Source organism: Vulpes lagopus, chromosome 10 (assembly GCF_018345385.1).
Source record: "Vulpes lagopus strain Blue_001 chromosome 10, ASM1834538v1, whole genome shotgun sequence".
NCBI lineage: Eukaryota > Metazoa > Chordata > Mammalia > Carnivora > Canidae > Vulpes > Vulpes lagopus.
Genome location: NC_054833.1, coordinates 57,826,956 through 57,851,947, shown reverse-complemented (window position 1 = coordinate 57,851,947; position 24,992 = coordinate 57,826,956). Strand labels below are relative to the sequence as shown.

Genomic DNA, 24,992 nt, shown 5'->3' with positions numbered 1-24,992 from the left:
GTACAATGGCATTTCTAATCCTCAGAGCATGTGATACTCTTCGAAGTGGTTGGTGTCATCTTTATTTTAATGACATCTTGGAATGGTTGAACTTTTGCCCCACTTCATAAAATGAAAGCTCGGCTTTGGGTTGAAGGACAGTTCTCTGACTCCAAAATTGTAGATAGTTTATCTTTGACTTTTAATGAAGTATTTGACTACACTATTACCAAGTCATGGATAAGATGAAAAAATGTGATTACTAATGATAGTTGGAATGAATATGTAGCTAATAGAGCAATCTGATAAATCGGCATCAACCTCTACCCAGATCTCAAGTGAGAAGCGCAACTGCTCTCTCTCTCTCTCTCGTTCTAACTTAAAAACTTGGTTGGAGGGAGAGTTGGCTTAATTGAAGTTCAACCAAAAAGGGTTTAAGGACAGTGTTAGATTATGTTAATCTTGTGGGTTAAGAATGAAAGTTTGGGTTGTGGCCAAATAACACTAGGGCCAGTTTGTAGTATGTTCTTAAGGGAATTGCCTCCAGATACGGTGTTTCTGCTAAACTCTGTGTTGGTAATGTGTTAGGGTCAGAGTGTCCTAGTTTATGTGGAGTTCTGACTGACTGTAGTATACAGGGAGAGCAACTGAGATAGTGAAGAATTTAGACATTATTAAAGGGTCCAGAGGTGTTTCACCTGGGGGAAAAGGAGAGGACAGGTGTGAGATAGCAGATATTAGACACGTTCCTAATTGTAGGGCAGAACTAAGATCTCTAAGGAAGCTAATTTGGGTGTGTATTCCTAAAAAAGAGGTGTTTCTCACAGATAACCAGTTATCCAAAGTAGGAGGGAGAATAATCTAGTATCTGTCAACAGTGGAACTGGCTGCTGGCAGCAATGGAATGTGTTACTAGCTTTAGGTTCATGTGGAAGCCATGTGACCACTTGTCACATGTGTTGTAGGAGTGGAGTCCTGTATGAGTTAGGAATAGGAGAGGAGTGTCGGACTATCTTGACCCGTTTATAGTAAGAAACACATTTCCTGTTATAATCCAGTATAAATGTGTGAGCATCTGAAATAAAGATTTCATGAAATAACATATACCCAAATTAAGTATGTTGCTGATATTTTTATTATATTTCACTAGTTTTATTTATTTATTTTAAAGATTTATTTATGATAGACATAGAGAGAGAGAGAGAGAGGGGCAGACACACAGGAGGAGGGAGAAGCAGGCTCCATGCCGGGAGCCCGATGTGGGACTCGATCCCAGGATTCCAGGATCGCACCCTGGGCCAAAGGCAGGTGCCAAACCGCTGAGCCCCCCAGGGATCCCTATTTCACTAGTTTTAAAAAGCTGGTTGCTAATCACTAAATTTAACAGCTCATTAGTGGATTGAGGCTCAGTCCAAAATACACTGGACTAGAATAATCTAAAATCTTTGCAAAATTATGATCCTGTGATTGTTCTCAGTAACCTAGAATTAAACATTAGACCCCACAAGATTCTATCCACACTGCAGGTGCCTGGTGGCTGTTAATTAATTTTGATCATCAGTATCTTTAGGGTGGATGAAAATGAGAACATATTCTTATGTCTTGATTCCTCTTACCTCTACTCCTCACCCCCAAATCAGGTTTTCTGTAGTTTCTTTTCTTTAATTCATTTCTATTTTTTTGAAGAATCTCTTCCTTAATACTGTTTCATTATCTTGTTTTCCCTCTCACATAGTATCTTCCTCGGATTCTTAATAATGTCTGCAAGTGGTTTACACAAATACCCATTAACCTTTATGTAGAAAACAGTTGGCTTTCTTATTTGAAACTCTTGATCTTAAAAGTGTTCTTTTATTTGAAGTATTTTGATACCTAATTGCTTTAAGAGTTGGAAAAAAAGAAAAAAAAAGGTAAGACAAAGTCAGGTTTTTCACTTTGATTCACATAAGGAAGGGCTAAGAAGCTATTCTGTGTAGACTTATTAACCAGATGTTATTCTGTTTCAGAACTGGTTTATCCAGGCAAGGTTTAAGGATGCCATTTTTTAAAGTTGCTGAAGTCAGAGGTTTGGGAGATCATATAAAGTGAAATGAGATTATGTGAAGTGAAATGACCGCTTTCTGTTGTACTAAAGAATTGTGATTCTTCAGTCATATGGACAGAGTGATTCCCAGTTGCCACATCTGTTTTCTCTAATGCTGTGAAACCATTGGTAACCGGTACCCAGGTACCTGCTTGTGAATTGCTTGTCTGGGATGGGTTATCCTGGCTAGCCCCACCTGCTCTGCTATTCTTCTCCCCTCTCTCTGTGAGGCTTGCTCTAAGTACTTGTTGATTTACTTAAGTATTAGCTTAAATGAAGCACAGCTTAGTGGAGACATTGGGTGTGATAATACTCACTTTTAGTAATTCCTAAAAGTTGTGCATAATAAGTTTTTAAAGCACCAAGAGAAGGCAATTTGCTAGCTGGTAGGCCACTTTTTTTTTTTTTTAAGATTTTATTTATTTATTCATGAGAGACAGAGAGGCAGAGATGTAGGCAGACAGAAGAGAAGCAGGCTCCATGCAAGGAGCCCAATGCGGGACTCGATCCTGTAACTTCAGGATCATGCCCTGAGCCAAAGGCAGATGCTCAAGCACTGAGCTTCTCAGGCATCCCTGGAAGGCCACTTCTGAAACAGAAGTTGAGGGGTTTTTTTTTATTATTTTTTTATTTTTTATTTTTTAAAGATTTTATTTATTTATTCATAGAGACAGAGAGAGGCAGAGACACAGGCAGAGGGAGAAGCAGGCTCCATGCAGGGAGCCCAATGTGGACTCGATCCAGGGTCTCCAGGATCATGCCCTGGGCTGCAGGCGGCGCTAAACCGCTGCGCCACCGGGGCTGCCCTAAGAGGTTTTTTTTTTTGTTTTGTTTTTGTTTTTAATTTTTATTTATTTATGATAGTCACACAGAGAGAGAGAGAGAGAGAGGCAGAGACATAGGCAGAGGGAGAAGCAGGCTCCATGCACCGGGAGCCTGATGTGGGATTCGATCCCGGGTCTCCAGGATCGCGCCCTGGGCCAAAGGCAAGCGCCAAACCACTGCGCCACCCAGGGATCCCAAGAGGTTTTTTTTTTTTTTTAAGGAAATTTATGTATTTTAGCAAATTGTTTGTCCTGGGAAAATTAATTGTAGCTTATTAAAAATCCGATTGTTTAATGTGTTTAAAACATTTTAAGACCACTGAAGAAAAATTATGTGCACTTTTCATGAACAGAGAGATTGAGACATACAGTATAAGATACAGTTATAATGATTAAAACTAAAAAGAAGATGAAGCACTTCATTACTTTTAAAATGTAAATCCGAGTAATCAATGTAATTTATTATTGTAATTACCCTTTGGTTCAGAGAGACAACCACTCTAAATGTAATTTGGCATATTCTTTCCAGTCTTTTTTTTATGCGTTTTTGCATAGCTCAGATTGTGTTGTGTAATTTTGTATCTTGTTCTTTTTTATTTGATATAATTTTTTTGGCTTGATATTATTCCATTGGATGGATATTCCTATCATATTTAATGGGTTCATTTTACCCAATGATACAGGAATTAAGACTTTTGTGTTACAGAAAGTGTTCAGATTCTTTTGTTCTACTGAAGTTATGTCTTTTTTTTTTTTTTTTTAGGTATTTTCTTGGATCTTGAACAACTTTAAACAAAAAGATTCTGATTATAGTAGTATTTGACTTAGACTCTTTTTCCTCTGTTGCGTATGTTCCTCTGTTCCTCTGTTGCATCAAGCTTAATACAGTGTTAGAGGAATGTAATAGTGGGTCACGGCTTGGGACTTTTTTATTTTTTTTTATTTTTATTTTTTTATTTATGATAGTCACAGAGAGAGAGAGAGGCAGAGACACAGGTAGAGGGGGAAGCAGGCTCCATGCACTGGGAGCCCGATGTGGGATTCGATCCTGGGTCTCCAGGATCGCGCCCTGGGCCAAAGGCAGGCGCCAAACCGCTGTGCCACCCAGGGGTCCCAAGGGACTTAAAAATGTTATTACACGTTCTCATTCATATCAGGATTAGGGAAGGAGATATATCTAAGAATTACTGACTCTTTCCTTCATTTATTTACTGTATTACTCTTTTTTCTTTTTCCTTTTTTTTTCTTTTTCCTTTCTATGTAGTTGCTTATTTCATATATTTTGAGTAATTAATGTAATAATTTTTCCCTTTGGGTATCAAGCATTAAAAGTAGCCATTGCATAAGATTTTCCCCTCTTTCTTTTTGTTTTGTTTTTTAAAATTTTTTTAGAGAGAGAGTATGAATGTGTGGATAGGAGTATGCAGAGGCAGAGAGGGAATCTCAAGCAGGCTCTGGCTGAGCATGTAGCCCAATGCAGGACTCAGTCTCACAACCCCTGAGATCACGACCTGAGCTGAAATCAAGAGTTAGATGCTCAACTGACTGAGTCACCTGGATGCCCCAAGATTTTATTTTTAGTAACCTCTAAATCCAATGTGGGACTTGAACTCACAGCCCTGAGATCAAGTCTCACACAGTTTCGATCAAGCTAGTTAGGTGCCCACGTTTTCTTAATATCCAGATGAAAGTAACAATGTGCAGAATGTGTGCAGTGGTTAAGGAAGGCTGAGATACTGATAGCTCTCAACTGCTGAGTTGACAGAAGGCTTAATATTGTTGAAGGCCGGCATTAGCACTGAATTTTTTTTTGTTCATGGTGCTGTGAAGATAGGGAAGAGTCTGAGCTGGAAGTCTAAGCATGGGAACTGAGTCAGGATCATGAGGCTAGAGTGACTTCTGGTCTTCTGTGGCTACATACAAAGGCACCTGATCACTCTGCCTATTCCTTTATTTGTTAAATAAACACAACTAATTTAATAATGAGAGCTAACATTTATCAGTTTTTTTTTTTTTCTAAATGACAGGCTAAGAACTCCCAACATGAGCTAATTATTGTGAACTTGGTGGTGACCACGTTAAAAAAATAGTAAAATATTTAGTGTGATGAGAGCTGTTTTTGGTTTAATTTGTGGTTGGATGCTAGTGTGTTAGGATATGCCCATTTGTAAACTTCCTGCTGTCTTATGCAAGGTGAATTGATTTTTCCAGAAATAGCAGTAGAGGCATTCTTTTTTTTTTTTAAAGTCATTTAGCCTTTTTCTTTGTTGTAGAATTGCACTATGTTAGAAGTACTTGTGATGGATTTAAATTTTTTTAATTAAAAAAACAAATGAGAATAAGGGAGTTGGTATATCCTCAAAGGGATCATGATTTTTGGAATTGAAAGCTGTCGCAAAGCTAGAGACTCTGACAGCAAGACATGTATGTGGGTGTGGACTGTATCTGGACAGGCTGGCTCTGGCCAGGATGGCTGTTGGGAGTGGTGAGAGCACACTTAATTTTGGCTGCAGTTTTGTTTTGTTTTTAAGATTGATTTATTTAAGAGAGTGCATGAGGGCAGGGGGAAAGGCAAAGGGAGAAGGAGACTAGCAGACTCCCCACTGAGCAGAGAGCTAGATGTGGGCTCAATCCCAGGACGCTGAGATCATGACCTGAGCCGAAATCAAAAGTCAGACACTTAACTGACTGAGCCAGCCAGGCATCCCTTGGCTGCATTTTAGTTTTTATTGATTCATTAGCTTCGGTTCCTAAATATAACGTTGAAAGGTATGGCCATTTTTTTGCATGTTTTGATGGATGGTAGGAGTGGAGTTGGGATTATATTTGTTAGGGAAAAAGGAAGGACAGAGAGATCTTGCTTTTTCTTTTTTCTTGGTTCCCCAGAGTCCTTTCTGACCTCATGCAGTAATCGGTAGATACCAGCAATGTTAAAATGTTAAGTGAAAAGCTTGTTTATTTAACATTTGGGATTTGGATGATAAAAACACCAAGACAAATAAATAGCACAGATAAACAAGTTTCCTTTGTGATTTCAGATAGTAAGTATGAGATAACAACAGATTCCCCCAGTGGATTCTCCATGCTTCTTTTTCTCCAAAAGTTATCAAATGTTTACATGACCGGAAGTCATTCTTTGCTTTGACCTAAAGACCCTGGTTACTTTGTCCTCAAAATGACCCCTTACCTTTAATAGCAAATAGTGAAGCTCAAAGCAGCAGTCCCTCCCCTTTCTTTCTTTCTTTCTTTCTTTCTTTCTTTCTTTCTTTCTTTCTTTCTTTTCTTTCTTTCTTCTTCTTTTTTTCTTTCTTTCTTTCTTTCTTTCTTTCTTTCTTTCTTTCTTTCTTTTCTTTCTTTTTTCTTTCTTTCTTTCTCTTTCTTCTTTTTCTTTCTTTTTCCTTCCTTCCTTCCTTCCTTCATTTATTTACTTATAAATAAATTATATTTATTTATATTAATAAATAAGTATTTATTTATTTATTTATTTATTTATGAATGAAAGACAGAGAAAGGCAGAGACATAGGCAGAAAGAGAAACAGGCTCGATGTGGGACTTGATCCCAGAACCCTGTTGTGATCTGAGCCAAAGGCAGACACTCAACCCCTGAGCCACGCAGGCGTCCCTGAACATGGTTTTATTTTATTATTATTATTTTTTTAATTTTTATTTTTATTTATGATAGGCACACAGTGAGAGAGAGAGGCAGAGACATAGGCAGAGGGAGAAGCAGGCTCCATGCACCGGGAGCCCGACGTGGGATTCGATCCCGGGTCTCCAGGATCGCGCCCTGGGCCAAAGGCAGGCGCCAAACCGCTGCGCCACCCAGGGATCCCTGAACATGGTTTTAGATGCTGATTTTAGTTCGTTATTTTTATCAGAGGAGTTATAGAGAACTTTAAAAATCACAGAAGAAATTAATGAGCCTAAATCTATTACTCATAGATAAATTGTTGGTGCATTGTTTCCAGTCTTTTTCTGTGTACTGTAATTGCAGACTGGGTTAAGGGACGGTAGGACCATCAGAGATAATTTCAGATCATTAAGTTTAAATGTTAAAATTAACATTGTTAATTTTGTTATTTTAAATTTTATTGCAAGCAATAAACAAATTGTTATTTGTAAATTTTAAATGTTAAAATTTTAAGCAAATCATCATTATCTGGATTGGTTTGTAGTAGAGACCTGGGACCTCCGCTGGCCTCAATGTTTAGACACTGGTGGCATTAGTACCAGTAGGTATCCTCCAGAGGAATTAGGGTCATTGCTTTGTGGCTGGGTTGCTGTTGAGTCAGAGGAGGAGGTGCAGTTTGGACCTCTGGATCTCCCACCCCTTGCTTGAACCAGAAGAACCTCTGGGTTTGTACAAAATAGGCATTTATTTAATCTGCTGTGGCCAAATTGTAGCCTCTCAAGTCAAAATGTGTCCTAGTCCCTGCCACATCCCAGTTACCATGAGTCTACAAAATGGATAATTTCCCAGTAACTGAGAGTTCATATGTAATGTACAGTTATGTATCATTTCTATATGAAAAGGTTTTTTTTTTTTTTTTTATGAAAAGGTTTTTGGGGGATCCCTGGGTGGCGCAGCGGTTTGGCGCCTGCCTTTGGCCCGGGGCGCGATCCTGGAGACCCGGGATCGAATCCCACATCGGGCTCCCGGTGCATGGGGCCTGCTTCTCCCTCTGCCTGTGTCTCTGCGCCTCTCTCTCTCTCTCTCTCTGTGACTATCATAAATAAATAAAAAAAAAAAAAAATTAAAAAAAAAAAAAAAAAAAAAAAAGGTTTTTGATTTTGATTTCAGTGTAATGGTAATGAGTCCTCTTGAAATTGGGAGAATAGTTTAGGCTAGTATGGCTTTCCTAACCAGAGAACCTGTTAAATTTTGCTCATAATGCTTAAGATAAAGCAGAGCTACCAAGATTGGCAGTGGGTTTATTTGTGGGATAAATAGCCCAAATGCTCCAATATTTAATAACTTCAGAAGTAGATTGATATTCTGTCAGTTATATAAAGGAACTTTAAAAGCTCTCTTTTGGGAAATTTGCCTTATGTGATTCTCTATATATATGCTGTTGCACTTTATATGATTGATGCATTGTGAGTATTAAGTTTAATAGAAGTGAAAATTAGAATTTTCTAGAATATATTGGATCTTTGGAAGAAGCTTGAGTACTTGTTTCATTATAGAAATGTGCAGCTAGAAAACTAATTTAATTTATTCTTGTAACTTAACTTATAAATAAAAGTTATTACTTGTTAACTAGTATTTTTTTTTCCAGTTTCTCTTCAGCAACGGGTAGCAGAATTGGAAAAAATTAATGCAGAATTTTTACGTGCACAGCAGCAGCTTGAGCAAGAATTTAATCAAAAGAGAGCAAAATTTAAAGAGTTATATTTGGCTAAAGAGGGTAAGTTCCTAAGTCTCTCTCTAACCCCCCATACTAAGACTGCCTTAAAATGTTGAGTTTCTTGGTAGTACAATGTTAATTTTATCATTGAACAAACCTTGAATTTATTTGTATTTACATTTTAAACTAAAAGCCTATTTAGAGGCTAAGGTTAAGAATGAAGCTGTTAGAACATGTTGAAACATATAGTATTTAGGATTTTCCTTGTCTTTGAGCTTCATGGTAATATGTAACATATGTAGGTAGGCTACATCACCCAGGGACACAGAGCTCTCAGTGCTCTTCATACTTGAGAGAGAGCCCAGGTGAAGAGGTTGAGGCTATTCTAGTGAGAGCCTCAGCCACGTCAGGCTGTCCAACACTGATACTTCATGGGGTGGATCCAGCAGTTGCTCAGTTTATCAGTAAAGACCTAGTACCCACTGTGAGGCAAACATTGTGCCTGGGTGCTGGGTATGAACAAGGAGCAAGGGTCAGATGGATCTTTAACTCCTAGAACTTGAGTGAGGAAGGAAGGAAGGTATACAAGGCAGATAACATGGGAACATGTTGAGAGGGTCCAGCCCTGAAGATACAGGAACAGGATTACCTGTTGGCCATTGACCGAGGGAAATACGGCGGTGGCTTCACAGCCCTCCTGACCAGTGGTTCCCAGAGTCTGGTCGCAGAACAGTAGCTTCAGCATCACTGTCACCTGGGAAACTTGTCAGAAGTGTACAGTTTTGGGTCCTGTCTCAGACTTGACTGAGTCAGCAACTCTGGGGTGAGGGTCCAGCAGCTGGTGTTTTGAGAAGCTCTTCAGGTGATTCAGGTACACGACAAGTTTTGAGAACCACTGCTGTAGTCTAGACCAGTGGCTTCCAAACTTTAACGTGGATAAAAATCACCCAGAGAGCTCTATAGGACATGGTATGTTGGGGTGGGGCCTGAGAATGTGCGTTTCTGATGAGCTTATAGGAACTTGCAGTCCTGCTCATCCAAGGACCACAGTTTAGAGAACTGCTGCTCTAGACTGGTGATCATCCAATTTTTAAATTTATGCATTAAATAAAGTAATTATATATACCTCTTACACCCTTTTGAAGTTGATGTTTAAAAATTTTTATTTTAAATTTTAAAAAGGTGCAAAAGATGTAAACTATCCTATTGTTAACACTAAGAATTTAAATTAAAACTTCATGCTCTTAAACATATACAGCAGAATCATCTATCACCATTTGTTTAAAAAAATACATGAATAAGCTCTTTAGCAGAAATTTTATATTTTTTTCCCCACCATGTATTGGGTTTTCAGTTTTACACCTCCCTCAGAATTTTATTCTAAAAAGTTGTTTCTTTTTTCTTTTTTTAGGAACACAAGCTTGAGTGTGCATCAGAATTTTACTTGTAGGGTTTGTGAGAGCAGAGATTGTGGGTTTCCGCCCCCAGAGTTTCTGACTCACTAGATCTGTGAAGTCTGCTTCTAGTAAGTTAGCAGATGTTGCTGATGCTCAAAAGCCTTTTTTAAAGAAAATTTGGTCAGACTTCTCTGCGGCAGAAATACACTTGCACATATCTTCTGTACTGAGTTACCGCTACGATTGTTAATAAGTGCATGGTTGATCCCACTATAAATATTTTACACATATAAAAAATAATAAAGAGTAAAAATTATTGGAACACAGGTCTTATGAGATATAATTGGGTTTCCTCTCAAGTTATAACCTCTGCATGAATAACATTTACTTATAAAAAAGGGTAAGTTTCAGGGTTTTTGTTTTTTAAAGATTTTATTTAGTTATTTGGAAGAGAGAGATAGAGCATGAGTTGTGGGAAGGGGGTAGAGGTAGAGGGAGAAGCAGACTCCCTGCTGAGTTTGGAGCTTGACACGGGTTTCGATCCCAGGACCCTGGGATCATAACCTGAGCCTAAGGCAGATGCCTAACTGAGCCACTCAGGCACCCTCAGTTGTTTTTTGTTTTGTTTTGTTTAATAGAAGTGCTGAGAACTTTTAGTCTTATAAATAAGTAGATGGAAATAGAAGGTTTATTTTATTGTGGTGATTATTTCGTTCTCTTAAACTCTCTCTGAATTATATGTTAACTCACGAAGTCTGCAGCTTCAAAAAATATTTCTGTTCTATTGACTGGCAATTCAATTACGCTTTTTTCAGTTTTGTTAAAAACAGACTTTGTAATCACGTGACCTGCCAGAAATTTGTTACCCAGTTATTAGTTGTTCAGTTTTTTATTACTTTGATATTTTATTTTAAAGATTTTATTTATTTATTTGACCGTAAGAGTACAAGCAGGGGGAGCGAGCAGAGGGGGAGGGAGAAGCAGGCTCCCCACTAAGCAGGGAGCCCAACATAAGGCTCAATCCCGGATCATGACTTGAGCTGAAGGCAGATGTTTAACTGAGCCACCCAGGCACCCCGACACTGGTATTTTATTTTATTTTTTAATTTTTAAAAAGATTTTATTAAAAAAAAAGATTTTATTTAATCATGAGACACACATACACACACAGAGAGAGAGAGAGAGACAGAGAGAGAAGCAGGCAGGGAGCCCAGTGTGGGACTTGATCCTGGGACTCCAGGATCACACCTTGGGCTGAAGGCAGGCACTAAACCGCTGAGCCACCCTGGGATCTCCGACACTAGTATTTTAAATTGTCCCTCTGGCTTGATATAGAAGATGAATTTTTACACAATAGGGGAGTGACCCATAGTCCAGTTCAGGATGGGCAGAGGGCCTGTCTCCTGTTAAGTGGGAGAAGGCTGTTGAGGAAAGTTAGATGGGTATGGAGAATCTGCATTCAAATCCTGCTCTGTTTTGGGAAAGAATGTTTATGAACATTGAGGATTAAGTTGATTCCATTAAGACAATATGTGTCTATGAATCCTTGAAACATCTTTGTGAACCCCAGGGGATATTACCCCCTTTGAAGATCACTGCCCTGCAGTGGTGTTCTTTAGACTACAAGTTGTAACCCTTTGGATTAAAAAAAATTACATGGGTTGTGACCAGCAGTTTTTAAAAAAGGAAATAAAATGGAAAATAACAGCACAATATACTTGGTAAGGTTCAGTTGAGTCACACAGACTGTGTCAGCGACATGTTTATATGTATGTATGTGTAGAGTTGTGGCACAAAAATACGTGTTTTGCTGTGAATTCATTCTCTGATCAGAGAAGTTTGAAAGCCAGTATTGCATAGGATGCAGCATTCTTAGGCCTCACCAAAGGCAGCCCAGACTTGAAAGGCTTGCTGCCTGTCGTATGGGATGGGGCTCCACGCTCTTGTGGCTGTTTCCCTGTTTCATGTGGTTCCTCTGTAGGCTGCCCTGGAGATGGGAAAGCTGGCATTCCTATCTAGGCATGGTAGCACTCTGCAAGTTACTGGGGAGGTTGGGATGACCGAGATACAGTTTTTATCTTCAAAAAAGTAAAGTCTTCTGGAATAGATAATACATTTTGCACAGTATCATCATTTGAATATATGTTGAATGTCATGAGAAAGGAGTTCTGTCCATTTCATCAGTGTGTTTATGTGACTTTATTAATTTTCCCATATAAAACTTATTTTGACAATTAAGTGTTGGGGCACTATTTTCCGACTCTGTGCAATGGTGTGTCCTTGTCAAGAGGACCAGTGATACCTTTAGTGTATATGCATAACGTCATGGAGGCCTGCCTCTGACGACCACTGCCTTACTGGCTGGGGACATCCTGTTTTCCCTCCTCTCACACCAGCGGTCCTGTAGGCTGACCATCCTTTTTATAGCTTTTTCTTTCAGTCTTGGCTTATTCAATACAACTCAAGCTAATCTTGCCCCGAGTTTTTTTTTTTTTTAAATTTATTTTTTTTGAGTTTGTTTATTTTGTTTTCTGTTTTCCTCTGTCCCGAAATAAAGCCGTTAGGGTTTCCTTTATTTTCTAATTTTTTTCCTTTAAATTATAAAATGGACTTTACTGTAAGATTCTGAAGAAATGAAAATGACCAAGCACCTCTCATTTCTGAAATACATGACCAGTTGCAGTTTTCTATCTCTGATCCAGACAGCGTGTGGTGTGGATTTGTTCAGAGAACATAGTTTGTATGTTAAAATTGCTTAAAGGACTTCTAGATCTGTTAAATAATCTGTATGTATGTTTACTATCTGGAGTTTTTGGTGAACTTCAGCTGGTCATTGAGTTGAGATAACTTTTTACAAAATTTCAAAAGGAAGAATGTGATCCTTTTTGAGAGTTTTTCTAAAGAAAATGCATAGTATATAAAAAATAAATGTTGATTCAGTTTCTGTCTTGGCTGTTTGTCTACATTATAATGAAAATAAAATTTACAGATGTCCTCTAAAGCAGCAGCTTATATTATGACATCTGCTAGGAAGTATAAACCAAGTCTTTTATGGTTGTCACAGATGGTAGCAGTGTAAGTCATGGTTTTGACATGTGCACCAGTCTTTGTTTTATCTTTCAGCAAACCAGGTCAAGGTAACTCTGAGAGTCCAACATCCATATTTTTCCCAGTAGGATCAGCTTTTGCTTTGGTGTTGTAATAGCTGTGCTTTCGTATTTAGAGAACAGCTGAAGTACAAGTGCAAACAGTAAGGAGGAATGCTAATAAAAGAGATTATTACCTTTGGACTCCTCTTAACTGCCTCTTCCTGCCTCAGTACCCACACTTTTCTCTGTCAGCTTCAACTGAGAATGTTACAAGTATTTCTGAAAGCTATGTTGCTTTTCCACTGAACTTGAAGAAAAAGTATTTAGCTTTTTAAAAAAGTATTTGATTTGGGTTTTTTTAGCCGACTTCAGTACAAAGCTTGGCACGACAATAGGGCTTGTGTTTTGGAAATCCTCAGTCTTAGGCAATAAGAGAAAGCCTGTTACATGAAGCAGCAAATAAAAGACCATAGAGTTCTGAACTTGAGGGAAAATAATAGAAATATAGCACACGTTAAGACCATGAAATACAGCACACCAGAAGACCATGAAATTTTCTAGCGGTGTTCAAAGGATTTTGTGTGTGGTCATAATTTATATAAAGCTTGGATGCTAACTAGCCAGAATTTGTTTGTTTGTTTCTTTAAGATTTTTTTATTTATTCATGAGAGACACACACAGAGAGAGAAGCAGGCTCCCTGCCAGGAGCCCGGTGAGGGACCTGATTCCAGGACCTGGGACTACGACCCTGAGTCAAAGACAGACACTCAACCACTGAGCCATCCAGGAGTCCCCAGCGTTTCAATAGTTTCAGTAGTTTCAAATCTAGGTTAAGGAAGATATTTGTGGTTCAGATGCCATAACCTTGCACTTAGATATGGAAATAAAACTAGGGTATATTAAACAAAATTAAAAGCCATTAAATATCTTAGAAACAACAAATAAATTGAAATAAGATAAATAGATATTTTAAACTATAGATAAAGCATAGAGATTTTAGTAAATTAGAAAATGGTATTTGGGAGTTCTTCCTCCCAGTGAGACAGAGAAGCATTAAAGAGCAGTTGACATAGAGGCTGCAGTGAGTCTCTAACACATTCCTAAAAAAACTTGCAGGAGAAGAGAGTGGAGGGTAAAATATTTGAGGAGATAGTAACTGAAGTTTTTCAGAGATTAAGAAAAAAGTGAGGGATCCCTGGGTGGCGCAGCGGTTTGGCGCCTGCCTTTGGCCCAGGGCGCGATCCTGGAGACCCGGGATCGAATCCCACATCGGGCTCCCGGTGCATGGAGCCTGCTTCTCCCTCCGCCTGTGTCTCTGCCTCTCTCCCTCTCTCTCTGTGACTATCATAAATAAAAAAAAAAAAAAAAAGAAAAAAGTGAGTCCTTGGGGCACCTTGATGGCTCAGTTGATTAAGCATCTGCTTTCAGCTCAGGTCATGATCTTGGGGTCCTGGGATCTAGCCCCATGTTGGGCTTCTTGCTCATTGGGCATTCTGCTTCTCTCTCTTCCTCTGCCCCTCCGCCAGCTTGTGTTCGCTCTCTCTTTCTCTCTCTCTAGTAAATAAATAAAATCTTTTAAAAAAAAAAAATCTAAAAAAAAAGTCCTTAACATAAATACCAAGCACCAAGTAGGTAAGTAATAGTAAATTCTTATTTTGACGTATCTTAAGCTATAGAACACCAAGAATGAAAAGAAAACATTGAAAGCTGCAAGAAACAATTGTTGTTGGGAGATGCCATATAAGCAAAATCTATGACAGGAGAAAATGAAAGATCTTCAAAGTGCAGAGAAAAGTAATTGTCAACCTAAAATTTTATATGTAGTTACATTATTTAACAATGAGAGCAAAATAAGTACTCCAGTCATATAAAAACTAGGAGCATTAATCACCCACATAAATCACCAGAAGAACTAGTAAAGATGACATTTGCAAGAAGAGTAAACAGAGGGAATACATAGAATGGAAGAAACAATACCAGTCATAGAAACTGATAAGTTTGAGGATAAAGAACAAAACCAAAACTTCATAGCTTATGTTAGGTTGAAGAAGAAAGTAAAACAAATGCAATGATAACAAGATTAGGGCTTAAGGCAAAAAGCATTGAAGGAATATAGAAAGCTATCTTATAAGGAAAGAAACAATCTACCAAGAAAATATGACAATCATGAACTTGTCTACACCTAAGGAAATCAACATGATGTGCCATATAAAACAAAAGGTGAAAGAATTGAAAGAAGAAATGAACAGATGCACACAAAGGAGATGTTTAATATTGTGTCAAGTTCTAGATGAAGTAGTAGGTAAGAATATAATTCCTGTGAGCAACAGAATTTTAAAAAGTTTCATCTAGGAATTTTATACCCAAGGAACCAAAAACGTTTATTCCTTTTATATTCATAAAAAAACTTAACAAATTGTCTATGTACATATATCTCAAAGACTCAACATATTAAAATAAATCAAGGTACTTATGTTTTCTTACCTAATGTTAAAGATTTTAAACAACAGTGTTTTTTAAAAGTTTAAAATCTGGGGATCCCGGGGTGGCTCAGTGGTTTAGCACTTGCCTTCATCCCAGGGTGTGATTCTGGAGTCCCAGGATTGGGTCCCGCATCAGGCTCTTTGCATGGAGCCTGCTTCTCCCTCTGCCTGTCTCTGCCTCTCTCTCTCTCTCTTTATCTCTCTCTCTCTCTCTCTCTGTCTCTCATAAACAAACAAACAAGCAAAAGCTTTAAAAAATAAATAATAAAAGTTTAGAAACTAAGAGTGCAGTCCTATTGCTCTTGAGTTAAAGAGCAAATCAGTGGAGGTCGCAAAATCTGAGAATACGGTGAAGATACTTAGGAGAAGCAGCTAAAACAGTACTTGGAGAATAAGCTTTTAAAAGCATTTATTAAAATTAAATTATTAAAAGATGAGAGATTGAAAAATAAATGATCTAAGTATTCAGCTCCAGAAGCTATAAAAGGGGTGAACACAAAGAATGTAGAAGAAAAAATAGAAATTAATGAAATGGAAAGCAAAGTTAACAGTTACGCTCAATAAAAAGCACGTCTTTGGGGTAAAACAAAACAACTACTGATAACGGTAGAACTATGGATACTGTGTATATCTGTGCCAAAAATCTTGGGTATTTATTTGAATAGTATCCCAGGAAGTATGAATTACCAAAATTACCTCCAGTAGAAAACCTGAATAAACCATAACCATAAAGAAAACTAAGTCAATAAACAGAATTCTTACTATGAAAGATGCCCCAGGCATAGGCAAATTTTGTTAAATCTACAAGGAAAATTTGTTTCTTTTATATGCTATGTCAGAAACAAAGAGTCATCCATTTCATTTTGTGGAATTAGTCTAACCTTGATACCTTAACAAGCACTAATACTAGCATACAAATAAATTAATCTCATTTATGACTAGAGTTTAAAATCCTAAATAAAACCAACTTCAATAGAATGTTCAAAAATAGTACACTATGACTATGCATACTAGGAATGCAAGGATAGTTTAAGATTAGAACATCTGTTGATGTAACTAACTACATTAACAAATTAGGATAAACTAGAAAAGACATTGAATAAAATTTAACACTCTCTAGTAATGAGTTCGTACTAGTTCTTAGTGAATTAGTATGCAGGGGGGCCTGGCTTAGCCTGTGAAAATATTTTTAATAGAAAGAAACCAATAGCCTGTATCATATTTAATAGTGAAATGAGATAAGAAAGCCTATTATCAGTACTTTATTTTTATACCGGAGGTCCTCCTAGCCAATACAATAAAATAAAAAGAAATGAGTCATAAAATTTGGAAAGTTAAGGATAGTTTTGTCTCCATATAGAGTCCATATGATTTTCAACATATAGTAACCAAGAGATCTACACAATTAGAACTAAAGAGAGTTACCAACACTGTTGGAATGAAGATCAATATAGATCTTATCTACAATCAGTAGTGTTAACTAAATCAGTAATGATTCTCTGTACCAGTAACTAATTAGAGAAGTAATAGAAGAAAAAGAAATTCTGAAGAAAAAAAGACAAATAGAAAAAAAATCATAATTTTTAGTCACTTGGGAATAAGTCTAACCATGGTTGTGTAAAACCTTTATAGAGGAGAGTTATAAAACAGTGCTGATGTACCTGAAAGAAAACCCAAATAAATGGAATGTGATGCCGTGTTCATAGGTGGAAAGACTCTATGTCATAAAGAAGCTAATTCTCTTCTCAGTCTGTAAATCCAGAGAAATTCCAATTAAAGTCTCAGTTTTTTCCTTCATGGATCTTCAGACTATCTTTGGTTTTATAAGGAAGAATAGGATCAAGAAGATGCTGGCGTACTATATTGAACCACTGTATTACAGGAAATACCATGAATGAAAGAACAAGTTCAGTTGTGTTACCTGTATGCAGTTAGCAAAATCCAGACTGCTAGAGTCACCTAGGACAACCTGTAGTTTACTCTATAAATTTCAAGGAAAAAGAGGCAAAGGAGAAACTTATAGATTAAAAGAAGCTTAAAGTACATATTGACTAATGTATGGACCTTATTTGAATTTTGACTCAAAGGGCTGAACTATTTAAAAATATTAAGACAACTGGACTTTTTAATACTGACTGGAAGTTTGATGGTATTCAGACATTGTCAAATATTTTCAACTATGAAAAGATCCTTATAAAGTGAAATTAGCCAGAAAAAAGACAAATAATGTATGAGTCCAGTTATGTGAGATATCTTGAATAATTAAACTTATAGAAACAATGTAGAATGTGGTTGCCAGGGGCTTGAAGGTGAAAGAGTTGTTGTTTAATGTTTAATGGGTGTAGTTCCGTTTTTTTTTTTTTTAAAGATTTTTATTTATTCATGAGAAACATAGAGAGTCAGAGACATAGGCAGAGGGAGAAGCAGGTTTCCTGTGGGGAGCCTGATAACGGAAGTAGATCCCAGGACCCCAGGATCATAACCTGAGCTAAAGGCAGACCCTCAACCACTGAGGAACCCAAGTGCCCCAATTCAGTTTTTTAAGATGAAAAGTTGTAGAGATTGATTGCACAACAAGGTGAATACTTTTAACACCATTGAATTGTACCCTTAAAAGTGGTTAAGATGCTAAGTTTTATGTGTATTTTAAAAAATGGTCATTATCTCCTAGAGATACATGCTGAAGTATTTATGGGTAAATGATAAGTTTGGGAGTCCCATTTCTTGTAACATGAACTGCAGACACATTCCCCAGCAAAACTGATGAAAATTATTCTTTAAAAAACAACCACTTAAGTCTCTAGAAGTGGTCCTTTAGCAAATGAAACATTAGTTCAAGAAAATCTACTAAATCTTGGCAAAAATAGAGTCTCTGGCATTTGATCCATGAACTGCTACCTTTCCCTCCCCTCCCAGCCTGGTATTACAGAAACTCAACTCCAGGTGGATGACGTCAAGAACACAGGACCTGCGCTCTCCCCAGCTCACAGTTGAGGACTATGGAACCTTCCTCTCCACCCCCACCTAGCTACCTGTTACAGAGGTGAAGTTGCAGTTGAATGTGGCTGAGAAATTGAGCTCCTTTCTTCTGCCCAACCCCAGTCAAGGTAGAAGCTGTACCTTGGGTATGGTGTACTGGATGGAGGTTCCATGATGGGAGAAACAAGCGAAGAAGACCAGAGGCTACCACTTCCATCTCCCCAACTCAGTACCCTTTCCTAAAGCAGATATATTACTTAGAAGAGTACCAGCAGTAAAGTGTGGAGTTTGATGGATATGGTCAGGGAAAGAGACACTCAAAAGGTAGCCCTGCAAAAGCTCTCATTCCACAGTGACTCTGCACATGCCCAAGGCATACTTTTTCAGGAGCAACAGCAGCAGCTTCACACTGCAGGGGTAGAGGAGAAGAAATGAACTTATATTTAAATCCAGCTAACTACTAGACAAATAGATGACAAGAAGCTGGGAAGAGGATTGGGTGGATCAGTACCAGAATTGCTGCAATATATTATTAAAAAAAAAAAGTCACTTTCAACAATAACAACAGAAAACTTAGGAAACTCTGATCCATACCAAGGAAGACGTGCAATGCCTGTGAGACTGACCAGATAACAGATTTAATGGACACTTCAAAGTGGTCATACATGTTAAAAGAACCAGAGAATAACGTACTTAATGAAGTAAAGTGTGACAGTGTTTCATCAAATGGAGAACTTTCAGTAAAGAAATTATAACAATCCAGTGGAAATTCTGAAGTTGAAAAGTACAACTAAAATGAAAAATTCAGTGTAGGGGCTCAGCAGTAGGTTTGAATTGGCAGAAGAAAGAATTAGTGAACTTGAAGATAGATCGCTTAAGATTGTCCAGTTTGAAGAACTGAAAGAAAATAGAAGCACGAACAGAGCCTAATAGAAATGTGGGGCATTATTAAATTTGCCAATATAGGTATAATGGGACGTTCAGAAGGAGAGGTGAGAGAGAAAAAAAAGAAATATTTGAAGAGAGAGAATGGCTGAAAATTTCCCACATTTGATTAAAAGTATCTAAGATATCTAAGAAGCTCATTGAAGTCAAAGTAGGCTAAAGATATGCAAAGATATCCACACACAGACACATCATAGTAAAAATGTTGAAACCCAGAGACACAGAAAACCTTAGAAAGGAGCCAGAGAAAGACAACTTGTCACCTATAAGGAACTTCAATGAGATTAACTGATGACTTCTCTTTATAAACGATGGTGGCCAGGAGGCAGTAGGATGCATTTTAAATGCCCAAAAGCGGGGGGAACCCCAAGAATCCTTTTTCCAGCAAAAGCGTCTTTCAAAAAAGATGAAAGACATTATCTCAGACAAAAACTGAGAAATTTTTTTCCTAGAAAATTGCTTTTCAAGATATACTGAAGGAAATTCTTCAACTGAAAACAAATAATTACAGACAGTAATTTGAACTTACATGAAAAAAAAAAGTCCTTGGTAAGATAATTGTGCAATTATAACAGAGTATAAATATTTCTTAATGGATTTCGGAAAGCGTTGATATAAAGGGTGCCTGGATGGCTCAGTAAGTTAAGTGTTTCCCCTCAGCTCAGGTCATGATCCCTGGGTCCTGGGGTTGAGCCCTGGGGCTTCCTGCTGAGTGAGGATCCTGCTTCTCCCTCTCCCTTTGCCCCCCACCCTCTTGTGCTCTCTCTCCCACAAAGATTTTCTCAAAATCTTTTTAAAAGGCAATGATATAAGGCAATATGTATATTTTTGTTTTATTGGCCCTGTAACGTATGGAAATGTAATATATTTGCCAATATCAGCACAAAGGAGTTGTGTGGGAGGAAAGCTATATTAGACTAAGGAACTGACACCAGATGGTAATTCCAATCCAAAGGATCAATTGAAGAAAGCCAGAAATGGTAAATAAGGTTAGTATAACACATGCTATAAAGATATACTTGGTCTCCTTTCTCCTCTCAGTTTCTTTAAGAGAAAACTACACGAAGCAATAGTTATAGCAATGTATCATTGGGTTTTTAGCATATATAGATGATAGTGTCTATAATAATAACAGCATAGACATGGGAAAAGAAAAGAGCTAAAGAAGAGTAACATTTATGTATTTCTTTTTTTAAAGATTTTATTTATTCATGAGGGAGACAGAGGTAGGTTCCATGCAGGGAGCCCAATGCAGGACTCGATCCCGGGACTCCATGCTACATGCTTCATGTCCTGAGCCGAAGCCACACCCATCCACTGGGCCACCCAGGCGTCCCAATCAATTCTTTTTTAATTTTAATTTTTAAAGATATTATTTATTCATTCATGAGAGACACACAATACAGAGAGAGAGAGAGAGAGAGAGAGAGAGAGAGAGAGAAAGGGGCAGAGACATAGGCAGAGGGAGAAGCAGGCTCCATGCAGGGAGCCCGACGCGGGACTCGATCCCGGGTCCCCAGGATCAGGCCCTGGGCTGAAGGCAGCGCTAAACCGCTGAACCACCCGGGCTGCCCCCAATCAATTCTTTATGGATTTCGGGTACTAGCCCTTTATCAGGTATGTCATCGGCAAATATCTTCTCCCATTCAGTAGGCTGCCTCTTAAGGTTGTTGATTGTTTCCTTTGCTGTGCAGAAGCTATTTATTTTTTGAAATCCCAATAGTTTATTTTTGCTTTTGTTTCCCTATGCCGTAGGAGACATATCTAGAATTTGTTGTAGTCAATGTCAAAGAATTTGCTGCTTATGTTCTCTATGATTTTTATGATATCTCACATTTAGGTCTGTATTTTGTTATGGTGTAAGAAAGTGGTCCAGTTTCATTCTTCTACATGTTGCTGTCCAGTTTTCCTAACACTATTTTTTGAAGAGAGATTCTTTTCCCATTGGGTGTTCTTTCCTGCTTTGTCAGAGATTAATTGACCTATGGGTTCAAACCATTTGTACTTCTATATACTTGCAATGAATAGTCTGAAAATGGAACTAAGGAAACAATTCTGTTTACAGTAGCATCAAAATTAATGATGTATTTAGGAAGAAACAATAAAATTAAAATTAAGTGTAAAACTTGTACATTGAAAACTTTAAAAATGGTGTTAAAAAACTTAAAATAATCTAAATAATTGGAAAAAATTCTATGTTCATATATCAGAAGACTTAATACTTGACCATACCCCCTGGTTTACATATTTAATGCAGTGTCTTTCATTGTCTTAGTTGCCTTTTTTGTAGAAGTGGAGAGGCTGATCCTAAAATTTATACGACACGTTAGGGATGCAGGCCCAAAACATTTTTGGAAAACAAGAACCAAGTCAGAGGACTCATATCTCCTGACTTTAAAACTTACTACAAAGCAACAGTAATCAAGACAGTGTAGTGCTAGCATAAGTATAGGTAGTAGTTCCATGAAATAGAGTTTAGAATCCAGGAGTAAACCTTGTATATATGATCAATTGATTTTCTACAAGATGTCAAAACAATTCAGCTGGGGAAAAAAACGCCTTTTCAACACATTGTGCTGAGACATCTGGATATCCACATGCACAAGAATTACTTGGATCCCCAGCATTTATACAGATTCACTTGGAATGTCTCAAGGACCTAGGTTTAAAAGACTATAAAACTCTTAGAAGAAAATCTTGGGAGAAATCTTTGCAACCTTGGAATTAGGCAGTGATGTCTTAGATAGGACATTATAAGCAGAAGCAACCAGTGAAGAAGTAGACAGAGTAGACTTCATCAAAATTAAATGTTTTTGTGTTTCCAGGAACACTGTCAAGGTAGTGAAAAGACAGCCCACTGAATGGGACAAATTTCCGCAAATATTATATCAGATAAGGGACTTTTATCTATATATATCAGAAACTCATAACTAATACAAACACAGCTCAGTTAAAAATGGTCAACAGACTGAATAGACATTGCTTCAAAGAAGATACACAAGTGGCCAGTAAACACATAGGATGCTCAATGTCACTATCAGAATCACAAATCAGAGTTATAGTGAGATTCCACTTCACACCCACTAGGATGCCTGTATCAAGACGTCAGTTAATAACAGGTATGGCAAGATGGAGAGAAGTAAGTACCCCCACACACTACTAGCAGGATGGTTAAATGGTCCATAGGTTTGGAAAATAGCCTTTCAGCTCTTAAAATGGTTAAATGGAGTTAACATTTGATCCAGAATTTCACTCCTGACATACAAAAAAAGTGTCCATATATAAACCTGCACGTAAACAGCTGTAGCAGCAATATTCATAATAGCCAAAATGTGAGGGGCAACCCAAATGTCACCTGATGAATGGATAGATTTTTATTATTCCTGCATAAAAAGGAATGAAGTGCTGACACTACAGCAGGGATGAACTTTGAAAGCATTATGCCAAGTGACAGAAGATCATGTATTGTAGGATTACATTTCTTTGAAATATCCAGAATAGGTAGATAGATGGTCAATAGGGATAGAAGTAAATTAGTGGTTGCTTAATACTGGGGGGTGGGGGGGGAGGGGCTAGAGAGTTGGGAGGTCATAAAGAGCACTGGGTTTCTTTCTGGGGAGATTAGAATGTTCCAAAATTGATTGTGGTAATGGCTGCATAAATCTGTGAATATGTTGAAAAATGAGAAATAACTACACATATTGTAATGCCCCAAATCTAAAACACCGTACCAAGTGCTGCTGATGATGTGGAGCAGTTGGAACTTTCATGCATTGCTGATGGGAATACAAGATAGTACAGTCAGTCACTTTGGGAGGTAGTTGTGCAGTTTCTTACAAAACTAAACATACTCTTAGCTAATATCATTTAAAAGTTTTCCTCCTTAGTGTATACCTGAATGAATTGAAAATTCCTGTCCATACAAAAACCTGCACGTGGATGTGTATAGCAACTTTATTAATAATTGCCAAAACTTGGAAGCAATCAAGATGTCCTTTAGTAGATAAACAGATAAGCTGGTACATCCAGATAGTGGAATATTCAGCATAAAAAGAAAGTCATCAAGTGGAAGAAGCGAATCTGAAAAGACTACATACTGTAGGATTCTAATGATAGAACGTCTTGGAAAAGGGGAAAACTGCCGAGGCAGTAAAATGATTGGTTGCCATGGGTTAGGAGGGAAAAAGGAATGAATAGGCAGTGCAGAGAGGATTTTTTAGGCATTATTCTGTATGATGCACAATGGCAGATACACGTTATTACACATTGTCCTAGTGTAGACTGTGGACTTTGATAATGTGTCATTGTAGGCTTAGTGATGATAACAAATGTACTGCTGTGGTGAGGGGTGTGGACAGTAGGGGAGCTTGTGTGGGCGTAGAGCCAGAGTGATGGGACCTCTACTTCCTGCTCGGTTTTGCTGTGAGCCTGACATTGCTCTAAGAAAATAAAGTTTATTAGCTTAAAAAAAAATGTCTGGGACTTATCTCCTAATAGTATGTTGTGGAGTGCACATGGGTGGATGGGGCAAGGCTGCCCATAGGCTTTGATTGCTGGAGTTGGGTAGTGGGTACATAAAGCTTATAATAATAACTTTTGAATCTGGTAGGTAAAGTCTTCCTATTTCATCCAGAACTACTATGGTGCTTTTATTAAACTATCAAAACTTTAAATGTGTACAAGCAAGAATAGACAAAATAGTAAAAATACTGCTGTATTTTGGTAGGGTAGTACTAGCATGAGAATAGAGCATTTTTATAGGGTAGGAGTTCCATAATCGGGTCTTCACATAAAGAGAAATGTGACATATGGCATAGATGGTTTTACAAAAATAGAAAAAACCTGGGATAGTGGTGTAGAAAATTGGGAACATCTGTATAGAAAAGGTAGATTCCTGCTCCATATCTGTGTGCCAATGAACGTGATAGCTCATGCTTTGGCACTGTGGCACTGCAGTTACCAAACGAAGTAGTTTACGTGTATTAACCATCTCACAAGCAGTGTTGAGGGTTAGAGATAATTGCAGAAGAACACCGCGCTGTTGAGAGCATTAAGGTTTAAGAGCCTGTGTCAGAGTAAAGGTGTAAAAATATGCCTGATAATGGAAACCTTCAAATTCCTGAGAGTTGTTACTTCTGAGGGAGGTAGAGCTTTTGTAATGTTCTATTTCTTAAAAAGAAATTGAGGCAGATATAACAGTAATATTAAAAATTGATGAAGCTCGGGCACCCGGCTGGCTCATTCAGTGGCACGTGTGGCTCTTGATCTCATGGTTGCAAGTTCAAGCCCCACGTTTGGTGTAGAGATTACTTAAAAATAAAATCCTTAAAAAAAAAAAAAAGAAGATGAAACTACATAATAGGTAGTATATGAATTCTGTATATTTGTCTCTGAAGTATTCTGTGAAGTGTTAGTATAACCAAATGAAGTGTCTTCATTGAATCCTAATTCAAACAGGTCTTCCAAAAGACATTTTTGTGGTAATTGGAGAAATTTTACTACAGTTTGGCTATTAGATTATATCAAATATGTTAAGTGTGACAATGGCACCGTGTTTGCATAAGAAAATGTTCGTGTTTTTATTTTTTTTTTTTAATTTTATTTATTTATGATAGTCATACAGAGAGAAAGAGAGAGGCAGAGACACAGGCGGAGGGAGAAGCAGGCTCCATGCGCCGGGAGCCTGATGTGGGATTCGATCCCGGGTCTCCAGGATCGCGCCCTGGGCCAAAGGCAGGCGCCAAACCGCTGCGCCACCCAGGGATCCCAATGTTCGTGTTTTTAGAGGTGCATGTGTCGTATGTTAGAAAATGTAATATTGTTTCTGGGGCTTATTTTTAAAATACTTCATAGAAAAAGGATGC

At 37.8% G+C, this 24,992-nt stretch overlaps 1 protein-coding gene across 2 annotated transcripts in view; it reads left to right on the top strand.

Annotated features, from left to right (window-relative positions):
- RABEP1 (rabaptin, RAB GTPase binding effector protein 1) overlaps positions 1-24,992 on the top strand; it is a 106,436-nt gene that overhangs the window by 30,218 nt on the left and 51,226 nt on the right. For both annotated transcript variants that reach the window (XM_041772132.1, XM_041772131.1), the window contains exon 2: positions 8,167-8,295. In XM_041772132.1, the coding sequence (XP_041628066.1) occupies positions 8,167-8,295 (129 nt within the window). The remainder of the gene's footprint in view (positions 1-8,166; positions 8,296-24,992) is intronic.